Here is a 21,435-nt window from a genome sequence, read left to right on the forward strand (position 1 = left end):
AAATTGTAAATAAACATTGGAGAATACTGAACTGCGGTAAACTAGACCTCCCAAAACCTATGTTCTCGCATAGGAGAGGTAAAAACCTCAAAGATATGTTGGTTCACACCAGACCTAGAAGTATAGGGCCCACCACACCGGCCAGACTCACATCAGTTGGAGGCCACCAAACATGTGGTTCATGTGTATCCTGCCAATACACACAGAAGAGCCGCACCATCACATTCTCTAATCAGACCACTTGGGAACAACGCTCGTTCACTAATTGCAATAGCCGCAACGTTGTCTATCTAATCACCTGCCCATGTGGAAAAGAATATGTAGGTATGACTAGCAGACCAGTGAAAATTCGCATGGGAGAACACCGCAGCAATGTACGCTGCAAAAAAACTACCACTAAAATGGCGACACATTATGTGACCAAGGGACACAGCGTCCAGGACCTGAAATGGACAGTCATTGAGGCCTTCAACAGTGAGAAGGACCTTCTAACGAAGGAACAACGCTGGGTGCACCGGCTGGGCACACATCAGACAGGCCTTAATGATGATATACCCTGGTCCCAACTTAACTGCTAAATCAACTGCTGAGTAGTTCAAGTACCATCCCCTGGTACCCCATGAAAAACAACGATAGCAATACCACGAGCATTTCTTCTGTATCCTCTGTATATAGCCCCACCAATGTGAAAAGCTTTACCCCCAACCAAATACTTTACTGAAATCCATAATCATATCGAAACATTAGTGGATGCCAAGACAATACAGGACACCATTATGGACAGGGTGTATCTTCCTGATAATAGGCCAAAAGCCCACCCGGGCACCTGTGTAGCTTTCTGAAAAATAGGCAAAAAGCCCACCTGGGCACCTATATACATAAATAAAGTTTGATACACCCTGGCAGGCCTCCCTTTCGGCCGGTCTGCCTTTCGCGCATGCGCGGTAGTCTAACACTTTTTTGGCGCATGCGCAATCAGCGGCCGCGCCACAGCGCATGTGCAATGCGCGATAGGTAGTGGCTCTACCGGAGCCGCCGTTCTACTGCCTCCCGGTCCCCGATATTGTATTAATACGATTGTGGGACATAGCGGCCCGGAAAGAGAGATGCAGGCAATCGCCACTGCCAAAACCCCAGCTAGATTCTACTTAACTTTGACTAACTAACAATGGCCACCTCACTTACCTACTCTGATGACCCGGCTTTCCCAGCACACGTGTCTCGACTAAAGAGTAATTAACCAATTAAGCTGAGTCATTAACATCACTATAAAAGCTCCGGTCCAAGCTTCCATCCTCACAATCACGGAAGCCACGGACAGAGGAGGAAGCACCACGAGGCTGGGGGTTGAGTAAGTACGGCATAGCCGGAATGGACAACCAGAGGACCTATTTGCTTTAAACCCCACTTTTTCCTGAAAATAAGCAGACATTCCAAAACAATAGATATTTTCTTCGTTTTTTTCCCCATTTCCTTCCCACTTGCAGCTGGACCCTGAAATACCCTTCTGTCCAGATTTGGCTCATGGGGCACCGAACCCCTCCTTGCCAAGTATGTATCTATAACCTTGCGCATACCTTCCCTAGCTGCACTACTGTACTGTGTTTTGACTGTGTGAGTGCTTTGGTGTGGTTTGCGTGTGTAACAATGTTTGGTTAACCATTCCATGACGAATATTGAACCTCTTGCAGGACACTTAGCAGCCTACTCCTGCATTATATGTGTTAGTTTCTTTCTTTTTTTCACAGGTATCTCGGAGCGAAGCGCTTTGGGACCCGCGCACTTGTAACACCATGCTCTTGTCTTTCAGGCATACGATCACAGTATACTAGTATTAGCAAGGGCAGTGTAATAATATAAAATATATGTCAATACACATTGATAAAGACAAATACACCATATTGTACATACACGCACTGTGGAACAACATTAGTGAGTGACAGGGGGATCTGACCCCGGTCCTGACGAAGGGGCATGGTGCCCCGAAACATGTTGACCCGCACAGGAAAGTGAGCCACTAACCAGCTTGACCTTTCCGAAATCACCCTTTTTTTTAACAATACCAGCCAGTGCTTATTAAATAATTTTTTCTTTCACTAGGCCAGGTATTTTTTAACATCACTTTACTCTATCACCCCTGACCCTACTGACACTCACTCCCACTCACTCACATAGCACCCACATTTGAAAGGTGCTCCAGCGTAGTCGCTTGTCGCAGCACTGCCCCGTCCGGCAGCCGAGCGGGAAGACCCCGATGAGGAAGCATGACACCAAGGGCCCTTTTGGTGTGTGAGGGGTATTTTAACACATTTTGTGTATTCCAACAACAACAGGATACACACTAACCTTTTCGGAGGTGGACCTTTCTTGATTACCAGTACCTTTACAAGAGGAGGACGTGCCCACCCCGGTGCCACCTAGCACCACCTCTTCCTTCCCTCTCTTTTGATTTCCTTAATTAGCTACATGCTCTACCTAGGACAATAACAATGTCTTAGGGAAGGGCGAAACCGGTCCATGGTTGCTTGTTTTCCACTTCATGGAGGACCTGGACTGTTCCAATTGGATCAGAGTCAAAGCTGATTTGCACATGGCGGGGTCCAAACTGAGGTGGCATTGTGAGCAAAAAAGTATGGCTTGAGATGCAGCCAGAGCGATTGCCAGTGGCTGAGATTAATTCAAGCATTCCATCTATCACCTTGTTGTTGTTGCAATAGGACAATAACAATCGCTTGGGGAAGACTCACTCAATCTACAAGGCTCCTCCCGTCTTACCTCAGCACTCCTCAATGTGGCCAAATCCCATGAGAACCTCTGCATCTTGAGGACCTTGAGCATCTGATTTAACCAATCAAAACTCACCCAAAAACGAAACCACCTTCTCAAACCAACGAATCGCAACTTCTTCAAAATGGTCTTTTCAAAAACACAATCAGCTGGCCACATTCTGGATGTAATCATTTCCCCACCTGGACTCTACATGGTGACTGAAAATTAAATCTTATTGTCATCTGAAGAGACCACCACTTCAGCTCTTTCAATGTTAACCTACACACAAGTACCAGTTTCACAATATTAAACACCAACTATACCTTCCACAGACATTCAAACACATTCAGATTCATCACACTCAACTATCACCTTCCTGCTTACTTGATATTTCAGTGGTATAAGAGAAGAGAAGGCTATCTGACTCCTCCCACAGTAAAGACATCAATGGAAGAAGCAAAATAACTGCAGGACAAGCTCTGCTTCAAGATTTACACAAGGATCTACAAATTGGCCACAAAAAAAAGCAAAAGTGGCACCCCTCCCTTTGGCTTTCCAAACATAATGCACCTAGAAAGTACTTTTCAGGAGTCAGGAATGTGAAGCAGGGTCAGGTTACCACCACAGACAGGGATCATATGAACCATAAATAGAGAAAACAGCTGATGCAGGTAAGAGATAGGTCAGACTACAGTTCTGAGAAGCATGTGACAGGATTAAAGGCTTTAAGAGAGGTTGGAAGTGATGAAGAACGGGGCACTGGAAGTTGGGAATAATAACTAGACCACAAACCAGATCATTTACTCACTTCAAGGTTGGGCTCACAACTTCTGGCGCCCTCTAGGCAGCAGCATTATTTAAGTTCAGGTTCAGACACTGCCCGGAAACTCTCCATTTGGTTGTTTGACTTCCCAATCCAATCATCACCATTACAGTTCCCTTTATTTTTCTTGGTATTCCTCTTTTAAGAATTTGAGTATTAGTTGTCACCACAAGTATTAATCACAATAATTGCTGGGAAGAACCACTAAACTTACTAAATAAATTAGAGCTCAAGCCACTGGTAGCTATGACACAAAGCAGACAGGCTAAGCTTAGAAACAATGTGTAAAGAATGTATGCAGTATCAACACAATAATAAAGTCAAAAGAAATATCCCAAAGGAATTCAGAAAAATAGAGTACAGTTTAAGAAATATAATGACACCAAATTGACAAAATCCAATGAAGGGAACAAGGGATACACATTTTTAAAGTCCTAAATAAAAATAGTGGCATAAAGTGCTAAACGTGAACTTGTGTCAAATGGTCCAGGTGGACCGGAACTCCAGTGCGAGTTGAGGCTAACTGCAATGAGAGTGGGTTGGCTACAGAATCCAGGTATGACACGGTCAGAAGTTTTACCTTGGGTCTCTGAAATTGAAGTCCTATATCTTCAGCAGGTCAAAGCAGCAGCCTGTGGCTGAGGAGGGAGCCATGAGGTCGCCCAGTTGTTGGACGAGTTCCTGGTGAACCTGTTGACTTTTGGCGGAGACGCTTCAAGCTGGAGAAATTCGGATTTCACACCCAAAGGAGGTTCCCAACCAGACAGACAGTTTTAACAAGTAGGCCCAGTGAAGCTTTCTATATTTACATTTAGTCTCTTTTTGTAAGCTTGGACTCCTTCAATGGGGCTGGGTGATAGGCTGAAGCTGAAGTCAGATACCTTCTCTGTGAGGTCCCTCTGAATCGTATTTGCTGCTATGAAAAATGTTTGAGCGGAGGAAACCTGTACCTTCAGCCCAGTGGTTACACATCTGAGTCAGATCGGCAGGTTTGTCCTGGTCTTCCCAAGATCTTTGGAGTCAAAACGTTTTACAGTTCCAGGTTTCTTAGGATATTTGGGGGAGTAAACTTTGATACAGCCCAAGGTTCCATAATCTCAGGAGTAGCATTTGGGGGTCAACGCTCACTCCAAATGGAACAACCAGCATGGTCCATGGCAGGTCCAGTTGAAACTGGCCAGCTGAGCAGTGGCAGGAAATACCTCTTGTAGTTTGTTGTGGCCCTATAACTTAACAGGAGCTCTGCCTTATAACCTCTGAAGTCAACTTCTGTGTCCTTGGTGCAAAAGGCAGAGCAGGTCCAGTCTTTCAGGGTTCTTTTCAGTCCTCAGACAACAGGGTCAATCCTCTTATTTTCCAGATGCCCAGTAGTGCTTTGAAGAGAGTACAGTGGATGCCATATTTATGTCTGCCACTAGCCTGGGGTTAGGGGTGACTCCTAGTCCCTACTTAAACAATAGGGTAAACGTTCTGAGGGTAACCCCACCCACTTTTGCAGCATTTCCTCTGTGCCCTACAACGAACAATCCCGCATTGCTCCTCTTTGCCTAAATCCAATATGGTGAAATCCTTCTTCCCTTGTGTCCTCTACCATAGGTGTGGCCAGGGAAATGAGCAACTGCTCCTCTGTGCTCACTCCAAACCAATGATGTTTGGTATTTTAATAAATATTACAAAGAGTTCAAGAATAATATTTCTGTTTCCTAGCTGGGGGATAATGTTATTACATTTAATATTGCATCCCAGTACTCTCCTATGGAAAAGCCAGCCTTGTTACGGTGAAACAGGCTGTTGGGGTTTTTTACTGCAAGGGTATTTAATATTACATTTCTACATGTCCTACTTTTGACTACCATGGACCTTAATAGGGTAACTTATTAATATTTAAAAAGGAAAGTTTAGACCTGTCAGAAGGGTTTATTTTACCAAGTCAAATTACAGCTTAAAAGCTGCTTTAGTCACGCAAAATTGGTAGGCCTGAATCCACATTTATACTGTCACTATAGTGGATTGCACAATAGGTGCTGCAGTCCACTTATAACATTAAACTTACAGGCCCTGTGTACATTGTGTACCATATACAAGGGACTTGTAGGCAAGTTGAAAAATGCCAGATAGGCGTATACCAATTCCATCTTGCTGAAAAGCAAAGCACAGGCACTTTACCACTGCTTAGCAGGAATACAGGGCACAGGTTTCTACAGTCAACAAAAAGCAGACTGGGTAAAATTCTAGGGGCACACCATGCAAAAGTTTGTCATTTCCTACAGATCTTTTTCTGGTACCTCATGTTAGCAGAGTTAGGCAAGGTCCCTGCAATTGCACTTCTGTGTTTCCTTAACTTCAACACTGCCTTTGAATCTCCTGGCACCATGGAGCTCCACACCTGTATCATGGTCGGTGTGGAGCACATCACAGTGCATCTGCCATGAAGTTACGTAAGAAAGATTCAATAGTCACCACTTAGTTGGGCTATTTATCTGTCGTGCGGCACATCAGACAGCTATATAATTATTTGTGACTAAGAATCACATTCACTACCTAGCTTGTCAACCTCTTTGCTTAACCCAAGAAGAAGACAATTTATTCTGGTGTCTCTTTTCCTCCTTTCCCTTTTCCCCTCATGTTACCTGGTTGATGTGTGTACTCTACCTATCGATACAAAAGGGGATGATGGACGGAGCGTTTGAGCAAATCAAACACTCACCCCCAGTCAACTGATCTGGGTTTAATCCATCACCATTCTTTAGCTCACCTCGGCCACCCCAGTTCAGATATGGCCATATGCAAATCAGTCTGACCCTGTGCCTCATGGGAACAGTCCAGCCCGAACTGCCAAGCCATGTCTTCCCTGGACCGGAAACAAGCATCCTGGGACCGGTTTCGGATTCATAATCCTCATCAGCCAGGCTATCTTGAATCCAGTGGCCAAGTGAGCAAGGGACTCACGTCTGAGCATACCGTGCCACACTTAGGGCGAACAAAGCGATACAAAAGGGGATGATGGACGGAGCGTTTGAGCAAATCAAACACTCACCCCCAGTCAACTGATCTGGGTTTAATCCATCACCATTCTTTAGCTCACTCGGCCACCCCAGTTCAGACATGGCCATATGCAAATCAGTCTGACCCTGTGCCTCATGGGAACAGTCCAGCCCGAACTGCCAAGCCATGCCTTCCCTGGACCGGAAACAAGCATCCTGGGACCGGTTTCGGATTCATAATCCTCATCAACCAGGCTATCTTGAATCCAGTGGCCAAGTGAGCAAGGGACTCACGTCTGAGCATACCCTGCCACACTTAGGGCGGACAAAGCGGTACAAAAGGGGATGATGGACGTAGCATTTGAGCAAATCAAACACTCACCCCCAGTCAACAGATCTGGGTTTAATCCATCACCATTCTTTAGCTCACTCGGCCACCCCAGTTCAGACATGGCCATATGCAAATCAGTCTGACCCGGTGCCTCATGGGAACAGTCCAGCCCGAACTGCCAAGCCATGTCTTCCCTGGACCGGAAACAAGCATCCTGGGACCGGTTAGAGGTTGTGCCAATTTCTTATCTAAAGCCAGTCTGGTTTATGGGGGATCAGACATGGGCCTTTAGACCATTCGACTAAATATTCAAAAATCAAGGTGGCTAAGTATTTGCCTCAGGATATTTTACAGTTTTGCAGGACAATAAATGGACTGTAGTCTTAGCCATAGTATCAGTCCTCGAAGGATAAAAAGTAGATATCCCACTGCTGGAATTAGAGCTGGAACTTTAGTTCACTATAGAAGGCCGATATGCCTAGCTAAACACATTTACATATTTGTGCATGTTTTGAAGGGATATAGTGTTTGAATTTTCTTGAATGTATGCATATTTGCCTATGTCCACTGTCACATGACTCTTCCAGCTCTGGCACTACTTGTTGGCAAGCTGGCACTTACTCCCTCTCACGCCCAATTCCAGAAGCAGAAGGATTAGAATGTGGGTCTCATGGTGACAGATTACAACTATCAAAACTACACACTCTTTTTGTTGTGCTATAGGAGGTTTGTTGGAATGGTTCAAAGTTCACCAACTTCTGATCCAAGCCCCAAAAAATGTGTCTATTGTTAAATGGCTGGCTCACAGTCACGCCCCTAAATGCCCACCAAGTCTAATTAGTGAGTAGGCACTTCTAAATTCCCACTTAAAGCACTGCCTGTTGCTGTGTTCACACCTGTGACAGGGATACATTTTCCTTGAAAGAGAAACGATTTAGCAGGGCGGAGCGGACAGCAGGGGCACCTTAAGTGTGATATGGGAGGGTGGGGGGGAGGAAGCTGTCCCCCCCTTTAAACATGTTTAAGAGGCCGAAGTCCAAGACCAGAACAATTAGGAGGGGGGCTGGGGGGAGGGTCTGAAGCCCCTTTAGCCAAATGGTGCCAATGCAATAATACCATGGGCAAAAATAGCAAAGGAATGAGGTACTGCGATCACAAAATGTGCCAGATTTTGCCTTTTCTTGCAGCATTATTTAACCAACCTTGCCACATAATTTGGCCCGCTCCTGCCCCATAATTGCAGTGGCCCTGTTTACCTGCCACCGGTTACATACAATGCGTCTTTTTAGGTCTCGCCTCTCAATGCACATGCGCATTGAGCAGAGCGAGACTATAGCGACTTAAACAGACTTTACCCAACTGGGCGATTTGGTGCTGTGCGCCCGTGCGCTTTTAGGTCAACAACAAGCTTTATTCGAATTCAATAAAAAAATTCATAAAAGCGTACAAGATAAAAAGCTCAGTAAAAGCAGACATCGATAATATTCGTTACAAGGACACTACATATACAGAATTAACAAAATGTATCAACAGTTCATTATACTAATAAAATCATTTTTACAATTCGACAAAAGCAGACCCTAGCAGCTTAATTACAGGGTATAGTCATATCAATTTCAATTGAGTCGGTCGCTAGGAAATAGGGTATATTTGCAATTTTATAATAACACATAGTATGTACTTACTAAATCCAGGGCCACTCCTACCCAAGCCAGGGTTAATTTATTTGTATGATTTTGCAGGGGGCAGATATGTAGTACTGGGGTAAAAGTCAAACAGTTCCCATGTTCCAATTGGGCCATCGCCCATTTGTGGCTGCCAACTTCGGAGATGTTGGATAACTCGGGAGTCCCTAAAGTTGACCAAAACCAGGTCTCCCCTTATATTCTTGGGGGTAGATCCCAACCACCCTACCCTTCTAACATTTAGAATCGTTCCATCAATATTGGGTGGTAGGGGTCTATTCTTTGTCAGCCAGAAAGACACCTTATTTAGCAGATTTGCCGGTCTTTCAGTTTTACTGTTAATAAGCTCTGGCACGCCCGATAGGATAGACACGAATGGAGCTGCCTCCGGCGGTAGATCTATGTGGTTAGCCCTTCTTTGCGTGTTATCATGGTTGTTGGACTTCCCCTCTTTCGGTGTAAGTGGTTTGATCTGTCTTTCTCTAAGTGCAGGTTTCTGAGTTATTGGGGGGTTTGATATAGCTAATGTTTTAGATGTTTTGAGGGCAGGTACGTGAGTTAGTGTGATATTTCTTTGTACAGGGAGGATGGGAAAGTCAGCAGTAATTAGGGTCTCATCTTGATTATTTCCTTCTATTCGTTTTGTGAGTGTTATGTTTGCCCTGGTGATTTCCTCTATGGAGCAGAGCCTTTCCCCTATTGCCTCAATTCTTTCTTCCGGTGGGGAAATTAAGGACCTGATCAGGAGTTCAATCTGGGCCAATAAGTCAGGTGGAATAATAATTGCGGGCAACTCCAGATTTGAACATACCTCTGGTGTTTTTTAGGGTGTTGTTAATCGCCGGAGAGAGACTTTGATGCAATCTTTGTTTTTTAGCTGATCTTCCCCTCTGTTTGGGGCCTTCGCGCTTTCTATTAGGATAGGGTACCTGAGCATTTACTGGCAGTTGTATAGTATCATTAGGTGTTAATAGAGGGGGAGAACCAAGATGGCTTGAATTTAGTTGAGTTGTGGTAACAAACTGAGGGCTAGAATTTTTCATTGCATGTGCAGAAGCATTTGTTAGGTCATTCCCATTATCAACATTGGTGTACCCGGTTTTACAAAGCATATTTAGTTCCTCCAATAAAGAAAAATTTTGAGTTTGGTCTGATAACACCATAGCTGAATGGGTACTGGGTGTAAGATCTGTGGGGAGAATTGTTTCTGCTCTTTCTATGACGGACTCGATTGCCGATGTGGTCCTGATTAGGTAGTTATCCAATGTCCCCTTCGCTGCCCCCCCTGGAGGGTGTTATTTAGGTAAAGACCTTTGTCAGTCATGATTTGGATAGCTTTTCTAAAAATATATATATGATGAAACAGTGACAAGGGACTAAGCAAAAGCAGACGTGCACTAATTATCTGGCCACGGGAAGGCTAAAGACTAGTTCAGTGAAGGATACCGAATATGGCAGTCACTTTGATGGAGTTAGTTAGTTCATGTTACCTCCCTTTTCCAGTGAGCAAAGGGCGAAGATCGAAAGGGGGTGGCCCGTCCCGTCCTCCTCAGACCTCTGAGGGCCACAGAGGGCCCGCCCTTTGCCCGGGCTTTGCCCGGGCTTCGCCCGGCGCTCGACCCGCGCGCGTCCCGCGACGCAGTGGGAGCCTCCTCTTTTTCAGCGCCTCCGGGCGCGCAGAACCAGGAAGTAGGAAGTGACCCGCTCGGCCTGCTGGGAGCTGTAGTTCTCCTCCCCGGCGGCCGTGCAGGTGGATGACAACAGCGGCGGGGGAACAGCAGCGTGTGGGCCCCAGCAGCGGCATGTGGCGTGTGGCAGGTAAGACTGTCCCGAAATGGCCCCCCGCTCCTCAGTGGGAGCCTCCTCTTTTTCAGCGCCTCCGGGCGCGCAGAACCAGGAAGTAGGAAGTGACCCGCTCGGCCTGCTGGGAGCTGTAGTTCTCCTCCCCGGCGGCCGTGCAGGTGGATGACAAAGGCGGCGGGGGGGGGAACTACAGCTCCCAGCAGGCCGAGCGGGTCACTTCCTACTTCCTGGTTCTGCGCGCCCGGAGGCGCTGAAAAAGAGGAGGATCCCACTGAGCAGCGTGTGGGCCCCAGCAGCGGCGTGTGGCAGGTAAGACTGTCCCGAAATGGCCGCTTTTAGGTCAATGCGCAAGCGCATTGACCTAAAATGCGCGTGCACATCATCAAATCGCCATCTGTTCCCTCAGCCGCACTCCTCCCACACCTTTGAAGTGAAGCTTAGCTTCACTTCAAAGGCCCCTGCTGCTTCACACCCTCATCGCCGCTCTCCCAACTCCGCCCCCTCCCCTGCCCGCCGTGTCGCATTTCTCCTCCCCCCTCCCCTTCTCTGCCTTCTGTCGTAGTTTGGTCTCCTTTATTTTCTTGTTGATTTACTAAAAATAATTAAGTGTAAGCCTATTTGCTTTTCAGTAAAGGTTGTGCACCTTTTATCCATCTTACTATCGCATCGTTTATGCATTGCCTTGTGAGTGCTCGTTTCATACCGTTTTAAGTTTGCTTTTGTGTAAGACTTGTCTTAAAATTATGTTTTGGAGCCACTGCTGGCCGCAACGTCGGTACTACCCCAAATAAAATAGCTTGACACTTCACTTCGCTTTGTTTTGCTTGCGTTTAGCTGCTCCCTTGCTGAAAAATTTTCATTTGCTGCGTAAAAAAGCTGTTTTTAGGCTGCACTGTTCTAAACTTTTACTCCATAAAAGCATGGTTATACAAGAGTGGCCAGACTCCACCAATGTATTAAACACAATTTATGTATATTAGACGCCATGTCTCGCATAAAATAATAGAATTTCGACCTATTTTTTGCTTTCTTGCGAGTGTGTTACTGAAGCACTGTCCGCCCGATTCACGCAACCACGTGGGCACCAAAATGCTACTTGGTACACAGAGGGCGCGGTTCTCGTTTCCCTTTCATAGAGTGCCCTTTCACGCTCCTAAAACGGCATAGTGTATTACATGGGAGTACAACAACTCTTATAATATCGGCTTCCCTCTACACTAAACTGTGATTCTGGGCAAGTCACTTCCTACCCATGCACCCTTATCTTGCAAAAGCAGCACCGTTCAACAGACCCGAGTCAGACAGGTTATTCCCGAGTTTCAAAGCAAACAATGGCTTTATTTATGCTCTCTCCCGCCTAAAATTAACTGTTTTAATAGGAGTCAGTGGGGAAATATATACCCCTATTTTTATCGGCGCAGCTCTTACATCATCTGGAAGGTTCCAGATGGCTGCCTTTTTTGTTTCTACAGCCCCTCACCCTCACACACACCCTCACCCTATCTCACCCTCACTCACCCTCACACCATCTCACCCTCACTCACCCTCACACCATCTCACCCTCACTCACCCTCACACCATCTCACCCTCACTCACCCTCACACCATCTCACCCTCACTCACCCTCACACCATCTCACCCTCACTCACCCTCACACCATCTCACCCTCACTCACCCTCACACCATCTCACCCTCACTCACCCTCACACCATCTCACCCTCACTCACCCTCACACCATCTCACCCTCACTCACCCTCACACCATCTCACCCTCACTCACCCTCACACCATCTCACCCTCACTCACCCTCACACCATCTCACCCTCACTCACCCTCACACCATCTCACCCTCACTCACCCTCACACCATCTCACCCTCACTCACCCTCACACCATCTCACCCTCACTCACCCTCACACCATCTCACCCTCACTCACCCTCACACCATCTCACCCTCACTCACCCTCACACCATCTCACCCTCACTCACCCTCACACCATCTCACCCTCACTCACCCTCACACCTCCTCACCCTCACACCTCCTCACCCTCACACCTCCTCACCCTCACACCTCCTCACCCTCACACCTCCTCACCCTCACACCTCCTCACCCTCACACCTCCTCACCCTCACACCTCCTCACCCTCACACCTCCTCACCCACCCTCATACACCCTCACCCCCACACACCCTCACTCACCCTCACACCCCCTCACAACCCTCTCACCCTCACTCAGCCTCACACCCTCACCCTCATACACCCTCACCCTCACACACCCTCACTCATCCTCACCCCCTCATCCTCACACACCCTCACTCACCCTCACACCCCCTCACAACCCTCTCACCCTCACTCAGCCTCACACCCTCACCCTCACACACCCTCACGCACCCTCACCCCCCTCACCATCACCCCCTCACCCTCACACCCTTACCCTCACCCTCTCACACCCTCACTCACCCTCACACACCCTCACCCTCACACACCCTCACCCTCACACCCCCTCCCTCACACCCCCTCACACCCTCACACACCCACTCACCCTCACCCCACTCAGTGCTACAACACGTATTTTGTTACAAATAGGTGTCACATTTGCAAAAGATAAAACTATTGGCATTGTAAATAACAAAGCTATTAATTTCGCTATTTTCAAAACAAGCACATAAATAAAAAATGTGTCCTTTCCAATACCAATAGCTCAAACTTTCCTAATGTGAGACCTATTGCATTGCTGTGCTTCTCTCCCCGCTGCACTCTCCTGCTCTCTAGAGATGTGGCCTAACGACCAGAGCTGCCATCTAAGTCACGTAAATACAAAACATGTTGCATTCCAAATGCTATAGGTGTCACATTCGCAAAAATTATAACTATTGGCGTTGTAAATGACAAAGCTATCAATTTAGCTATTTTAAAAACCAACAAATAAATAAAATATTTGTCATTTACAAGACCAATAGCTCCAACTTTTCTAATGCGAGACCTATTGCGAATCCTTAGCCATCTGGCAGAGCTTTGACCCCATATCTGAAGATGCCCTTCTCAAGTGCATACGCGAAACAAAGCCCTCCAACCATTCTCTTGACCCTATCCCCAGTGCCATTTCCTTGGACTTCTATACCCATTCCCTTTCCTATTGGGCCACTCTGATCAACCTCTCTCTCTGGCAAGGCTCCCTTCCTGTCCCCTTCAAAACTGGGCAGGTCTCCCCTCTGCTTAAAAAGCCCACTGCTGATGCGAAGGACCTCAACAACTTCCGCCCCATCACTAACATTCCCTTCCTTGCGAAGATCACAGAAAGATGTGTAGCAAAACAACTCTCTCGTCATATCAAGGACAATGATCTTCTTGACAATTGTCAGCCTGGCTTCATGCAAAACTGCAGCACTGAAACAGCCCTACTGCAAGTGGTTGATGACGCGCTGAGGATACTCGATTCGGGGGGGGTCCTGTCTTCTAATTCTCCTGGACCTTTCTGCAGCCTTTGACACTGTCAATCACAACACCCTCCTCAATATCCTTCAACAGAGAATGGGCATGGAGGGCACTGTGCTTAAATGGTTTGCATCCTTCCTCTCTGACAGATCCCAAATGATCAAAATTGCGAACAGTCTTTCTTCTCCTGTGGCGGTAGGTCAGGGTGTTCCTCAAAGGCTCTATACTTGCACCCACATTGTTCAATCTCTACTTAGAACTACTGGGAAACCTCCTAAGCAAATCCGGGATTCACTACCATCTCTATGCAGACGACACTCAACTCTACCTCAAGGTTGCCTCCACCCATGATCTCTCCTTCCTAAGCTCTACTCTGGACTCCATCCAGAACTGGATGTCAACTCATCAACTGATTCTGAATCCTTCCAAAACTGAATTCCTCCTCACTCTCCCCCCCCCCCGGTTCAATCATGGATGGATCAGCTGAATCTACTCAACACTAAACCCATCATTGTCGACAGCGCAAAATCCCTTGGAGTTATTCTAGACAAAAAACTCAATCTAACCCCCCACATCAATTCTATTGCAAAATCTGCTCGTTACCAACTGCGCCTTCTTTGGGGAATCAGACGCTTCTTCCCGGAACAGGACCTTATAACCCTGGTGCAATCGCTGGTCCTCTCCAGATTAGACTAGTGCAATTCTCTTCTTACTGGCCTCCCCAAATCCCACCTGTCCCCACTTAAGTCTGTTTTCCATTCAGCAGCTCGCTTCATTTATGGGGCCAAAAGAAGCGATCATATCACACCGATGTTATCCACCCTTCGCTGGCTCCCCTTCGAGGCTAGAGCTATCTACAAGACCGCTTGTATCACCCACAAAGCCTTGCTACCTGGCGAATAAACTGAAACTCTCTGGAGGCTCTAGACCCTCACGCAATGCGGAGAATCTTCTACTTGAACCTCCCACTTTCAAGAAGGAGAGAACAATGGCCCAATCCTTTTCAGGCAACGCAGTGAGAATCTGGAACTCACTCCCGCCTCAGCTCCGGACCACTGCCTCCTCCCAGGCTTTCAAAAGGGACCTCAACGTTCTCCTCCTCCAGAGACGCCTCCAAAAGTAATTCACGTCCTCTTGTTATTTGGAGGAAGACTTCCCACTACTGATATTTTCCATGCCCATGGAAGTGCCTTCCCAGGGTATTCCTGGGGTTGGAGTGTCTGCCTCTTTGGAGTATTTTCCATGTACTTGTGTTTGGTGCCCTTGTGTAACATGCACACACCACTTTACCCTTGTAACACACGGTTTGCTACCTCTCACATGTTTTTATCTTTGATACTTGCACAAGTGCCACCTTGCCTACATAACGCTTGTTCGTGTGCCTGCGTGTCTAGCACCTTTTGCAGTATTATACCTCAAATGATACTTTGTTCTCTCTTGTAACTGCACACTTGTTCACTTTTTCCTCCTGTGCACTTTTTACTACCTCATGTATTTTTGGCTGCTCACAATTTTCACTACCTCATGTATTCTGTTTGCTCACAATTGTCACTATTACCTTTACTACCTCATGTATTTTTGGTTGCTCACAATTTTTACTACCTCATGTATTCTGTTTGCTCACAATTGTCATTATTACCTTTACTACCTCATGTATTTTTGGTTGCTCACAATAATTATTACCTCATGTATATTGTTTGATCACAAATGTCACTATTACTTTATGTAACGTAACGTATGCTTTTGTTATGTTTCTCATTATGTTCCATTTCTGTTCCTTTTGAGAAGCGCTCTGACACCTTCGGGTAAAGTCCGCGCTATATAAAAATGCATAAATAAAATAAAAATAAAATATTGCATTTCCAATGCTTGTTTTCCAATGGAGGTCTGTAAAGTACACATGCCTACACCATTAAAAATGCCCTGCAGCCGTAGCCTGAATCAGATAGGTTCACTTCCTGCCTTTCGGTGCTTGCAACGCGAGCCCAGCTGACGCGGAGATTTTTGACGAAGCCGTATCACATGATACAACACACAGTTTCCGGAGATGAAGCGAAAAAACGCGACAAAGAAAAACGTGACTCCTATTTGGGGAGAACACGGTCAAAAAGGCTATGAATTAAGCATGCCCATTGGGCTCGCAGCTTGGTCCATAAGCAAGAAGAAAATATCAGCATTCTAAAATAAACGCGCCCAGCAATATGTTTCTACCAAAATCACACGCTGTAATACAAAGTTGTTTATGTAAATGGCTGTATTGGTACATTTCGATTCACAATTCAAGATGCACTGCGTTCGCGCCATTGATTTAATTGAAGGACTACATTTCCCAGAAAGTGACAGTGGTTCAAATAAAGACTAGAACTGTTAATGGGTTAAAAAGATGACCCCACGCAGAAAGCAGTTTGATATTTTTTAAACGGTGCTCACAAACCTACCTGGCATTATCTGCCACGCGGACTACAAGGGTTGAAGGCGGAACCTGCGATGACATTTTACCAGTATGTTTCTAAGGATGGGTGCTCGCACTGCACACCTTCTCTCCTCGAGATGCTCTTCCTTTGGAGAGCAGCTATAGTCCTTCTAGCAGGTACTATGAGAAGAAATGCAGCCGGTTCTTTTATCTGGCGACGTGCACTAGCTTTCCACACTCTGGCAATAAAGGTGAAGTGGCAAAGCGTCACTCTGTCATAACTCCAGCAGTGTGTTTTCCGGATGCACTGAGGAGGGACCCGGAGTGCTTGAAGGAGGCGGAGCCTCGCAGAGGGGCGGAGCCTCGCAGAGAGCCGAAGCATAAGGGATTCGAATTTCACGGGAGACTCGTGCACCTCGCTCTTCGGCAGTCTTCGGAAAATAAACTGCTTCCCTGCCCTGACCCCCTGTATGTACGGATGGAGGCAGCAGACTTCCCCTCGGAGCTGCGTTACCGAGCTTACCATGTGGAATGTTTACATTATGCACAGATTTGGGGCGGGGACGTAGCTTCCATTGGTGCAGCTCGTGCCTGAGGGGCTCACCGACCATACATGCCAACATTTGGAGAGCAAAAGGAGGGAGATTTTGGAAACAAAATTCTCGGGGGGAATTTATTTCCCCCAGACTTGTAATGTAGCGGGGACAATTTCAGGCGGGAGAAAGCTAAATTAAAGACATTTTTGGCTTTAAAAATTGGGAGCATCCCGCCTGACTCAAGTTTCAAGTTTACATTTTATTGTTTGATTACTTAAAATCATTACAAAATGTTAAAACCGTATTGTAGCGTACGCAGTCTAGTTGTTGCACGTCACGTAGCCGTGACGTGCGACGGCCATGTTGGCAAGCTGCGCGCGCAGCTTTCAGTGCGCGCGAAGCCCCGAGAGTATCGGAAGCGCCGGCCGGCGCTCCTCTGTAATCTGTTGTTTGCTTAATAAATAACTTTATATACCAAGCCAGTAAAGCGCTATTCTTTACAAGAGACAATCGTTACAGTGGCGACGAGGACGGGAGGACCCAACCAGAATCCAGAAAAAAAAAAAAAAGAAGAAAATCGAACCCACCACCACGTGGGCTGCAGCAAAGCAGGCGACCCCTGACCACGGGGACACAGCGCAGAGCGGCGCTACCGGGCCAGAGAGAGTGGAGAGCACAAGGGGGCAAAGCTGAGCCCACCAAGTAAGACAGGCAGAGGAGCGTGGCAGTGCCACAGCAACCGGAGGGGCGGCGCAGCGGCCAGAGAGGCAGCACTGCAAACAACAGGAGACATATTGCCACAAATACCTTCCCATCATACCGTGGAAGGTAGGAACAGCGCTGGCTACTAAAGGGGAGGAAGAGGGGACCAGAACTAGGAGTCCCCGGGAGGACGCCCCTACAGAAGTGAAGGACAGTACCCCAGGGAGCCCCACCAGCAAGGCGACGGAGGTCAAGGAGGTGAGGATGAGCACACCGGCAGGATATGCAATTGCGCCGGTGCAGTTCCTACCAAAACCTGGCGAACCCCTGATGAAGTGGGAGGATTGGAAGGAATATATCGATAATTTCATAGGGGTCCTAGAGGACGAAAATGAAGAGAAGTTCACCCCCCAAAGAAAGAAACGTATCCTGCTGCTGAACCTGGGACCGGAGGGTCTCAGGATTTACAAGAGTCTGGTGCCCAAGAAGAGAGAGGACACGGATACGGATGTCTATGCCCATGCAGTAGAGGACCTAGACGAGAGGTACCGCCCCACCATATGTGTGTCTGTGGATAGGTTCAACTTCCAGCAAAGGAAACAACGGGCTGGAGAAACCATTGAGGAATACGTAGGGGCCCTGAGGAAACTAGCTGCCCCGTGTAAATACGCACTGTGGGAGTATGAATTCATAAAGGACCAGATCGTGATGCATACTACGAGTACACAGGTCCAAGACAAGTTGTGGGCGAGTGGCGACACCACGCTCAAAGAAGTAATGGTCATCGTAAAAAGGGCCGAGCTGGCTAGGAGGTGTGCGGCAGCAACCAAGAAAGATATGGGCACTCCTACAATGGTGAACAGGATACAAGAAGGAGACCACCGTAGGGACCAGAGAGGAAAAGACTCAGCAGCCAAAGGCACTAGCAGATGGCAAGGGAAACAACCAGGGAGCGACAGCAAGAAATCGTGCTACAGATGTGGCAGTTGGTCCCACGATGCCCGTGACAGAAGATGCCCCGCGTTCAGAGCCAAGTGCCTACACTGCGGTATCCTGGGCCATTATGAAAAGGTGTGTAGGAAGAAACAATCGAAGGAAACGGTGAAATGCGTTGAGCAAGGTGAAGAAGATCTGGAAGAAGTAGCAGAAGAAGAGGTGATCACTGTCCTGTGCATATATGACCAGGTAATGAGCATAGAAGGGAGGAAATCCACAAAACCCATCCTGGACATGTCAATGGGAGGAATCACCATCACCGTGGTAGCGGACACAGGATCCCCCTTCACCATCATCCAACAGGCAGTATGGGAAGAAACATTCAGACCCAAGTTGGGACCGGAGTTAGAAAAGCTAGACATCAGACCGGTCACTTATAATGGGGACCGCATTCCAATGTTGGGGTTCCGCCGCCTACTGTTCGAATTCAGGGGCCGGTCAGCATGGTGCAAGCTGTACATTGCAGAAAAGGGACCCTCGGTCCTGGGATGGCTAGACCAGGGGGACCTAGGGATCAAACTGGATCCAGGAGGGAAAGAGCAAATATTACTTACCGAGCAAGAAGAATGGCCGGATATGAACAAATGGAAGGAGAACTACCCGAAAGTATTTGGTGGAACAGTGGGACGGATGGAAAACTTCCAACACAGGATTGTGCTCAAGGAAGGGGCCATTCCGGTAGCCCACAAGGTGAGGAATGTGCCGATTGCGGTGAGAGAAGCAGTCCAAATTGAACTCCAAGAGCTGGAAAAGAAAGGAATAATCGAGCCGATAACCTGTGCAGAATGGTTGGCGCCCCTGGTGGTCGTAATGAAGCCAAATGGGAAGGTCCGGCTCTGCGTGGACCTGAGAGAACTGAATAAGAATATCGTTGTGGAGAAATTTCCCCTCCCCAGAATCGAGGAAATGTTGACCAAGACCAGGGGGGTACAGTGGTACTCCACTATCGACTTGACCTCGGCCTATCACCAAATTGCACCCGGACAGCAAACGGCTCACATCCTTCATCACCCCGTTTGGATGTTACCAATTTTGTCGGATGCCTTTTGGGCTGGCCTCAGCGGCTGCTGTTTTCCAGAAAATGATGCACCAACTGTTCAGAGACTGCAAGGATGTCCAGTATTTTCAGGATGACATCTTGGTGATGGGGTGAGACCAGCAGGATCACGATCAGAAGCTGGGAAAAGTGTTGAAAACACTAGAGAACAAAGGCCTCACGGCGGAGTGGTCGAAGTGTAGGTTGGGACTGCAGTCAGTAACGTACCTAGGTCACGAGATCGAACGACAAGGTGTTACCCCCAAATTGGAGAATGTCAAAGCCATCGCTGAAGCACCGCCGCCCAGGAACAAGGAAGAGGTCAGGTCATTCCTGGGGATGGCGGAGTACTACAGCAAGTTTGTGGTACACTTCGCTTCCAAAACCCACAATTTGAGGCTACTGACCAGAGACAGCACGTGTTCCAGTGGACCACAGAAGCCCAAGCAGAGTTCGAATTGATCAAAAGGGATGTTATTGGAGCTGTTCCCCTCAAGGGGTATGACCCACAAGGCACCACGGTACTGACGACAGATGCCAGCGACAAAGGCCTGGGCGTGGTACTCATGCAAGACAGAGGCAGAGGGGAGATGGAGACCATCAGCTTTGCATCCAGAGCATTGACAGATACGGAGAGCAAATACAGCGTGATCGAGAAAGAAATGCTGGCGGTCGTATGGGCCATGATGAGATTCCGGCAATTTCTGTGGGGAACACGTTTGCTACTCAGAACAGACCACAAACCGTTGGTGAAGGTGCTGACGTCGAGTGGACATGCCAGTGCCACCCCTCGGATATCCAAGATGTCTCTAAAGTTGCTCGAGTTCAGGTATGATGTGGAGTACATTCCCGGGAGCCAGAACCGAGTAGCGGACTATCTGAGCAGGGCAGCTGCCATGGAGCCAGGAGAGGAAGACCCTGTCGGCAGTGGGGATTTGGTAGCTCTAATAGAGGACCAAGAGAAACTGATCAGTCTGCAAGAATGGACAAAGTCATATGAAGAGGACACTGACATAAAGGAAGTGAAGGGGTACATCGTACAAGGATGGCCGGACAAAAGAAACGTGAGAGCAGGCCTCAAGCCGTACTTCGAAGTGCGGGAAGAACTGTCGATAGGAGACAGAGGGATCTTCATATACAGAGGAGATAAGGTGATTCCCCCAAGGACCCTCACCTCAAAACTGATGGACTTGCTACACGAGGGACACCTGGGCATAGGGAAACTCAAGGCACGTGCCAAACAAAATTACTGGTGGCCAGGCATGGACATAAGGGCTGAAAGGCACGTCAGAGAGTGTCCCCAATGTCAACGGGCGGACAAGACATTAAAACCATTGAGGCCAGCGATAGGAAAGTTTGATCCCCCTTCAAATCCGTGGGAAGAACTATCCATAGACATTTTGGGACCGGTCCTAGACGACCAAGGCACACAGAAATATGTGTGTGTGCTTATGGACCGCTATTCAAAGTGGCCAGAATTGAGAGTAGATGAATCCATGGACACGGAGAACATCCTTAAGTTTCTGTCTGAGACCTTCACGAGGGAAGGAATACCTAAATCGATCTTGAGTGATAATGGACCCCAGTTCACGTCGGAAAAATGGACTAAGTTCATGCACAGAAATGGCGTCACTGTCAAACACACCGCAATCTACCATCCGGCCGGAAACGGTTTGGTGGAGAGATTTAACAGGGTAGTGATGGGAGCCATACAAGCGGCCATATCAAGTGAACAGAACTGGGAGAAGGCGCTAGAGAACATGGTATGGGCCTACAGAATAACCCCCACTGGAACGGGGTATAGTCCATTCCAAATACTGAGAGGACGTGAACCTTTTACTCACGACAACAGGATTTGGAAGGAAAAGCTCATCACCAGTGAATGGTCCCCTGCAGTGGTGCGGGCCAACCTGGAAAAAGCACAG

At 47.6% G+C, this 21,435-nt stretch overlaps 1 protein-coding gene across 6 annotated transcripts in view; it reads right to left on the minus strand.

Annotated features, from left to right (window-relative positions):
- The window catches only part of GALK2 (galactokinase 2), a 1,491,044-nt gene that overhangs the window by 1,388,014 nt on the left and 81,595 nt on the right, over positions 1–21,435 (minus strand). For 2 of the 6 annotated variants that reach the window (XM_078684788.1, XM_078684789.1), the window contains exon 1: positions 16,266–16,551. The exons of 1 other annotated variant lie outside the window; for it this stretch is intronic. In XM_078684788.1, the coding sequence (XP_078540914.1) occupies positions 16,266–16,321 (56 nt within the window). In that variant the 5' untranslated portion in view covers positions 16,322–16,551. Of the gene's footprint in view, positions 1–16,265; positions 16,566–21,435 lie in introns of those variants that run through there. 3 more of the 6 variants (XR_013609829.1, XM_078684790.1, XM_078684792.1) reach the window with 3 other exon arrangements.

The sequence above is a fragment of the Lissotriton helveticus genome, chromosome 3_2 (genome assembly GCF_964261635.1).
Source record: "Lissotriton helveticus chromosome 3_2, aLisHel1.1, whole genome shotgun sequence".
NCBI classification, from domain to species: Eukaryota; Metazoa; Chordata; class Amphibia; order Caudata; family Salamandridae; genus Lissotriton; species Lissotriton helveticus.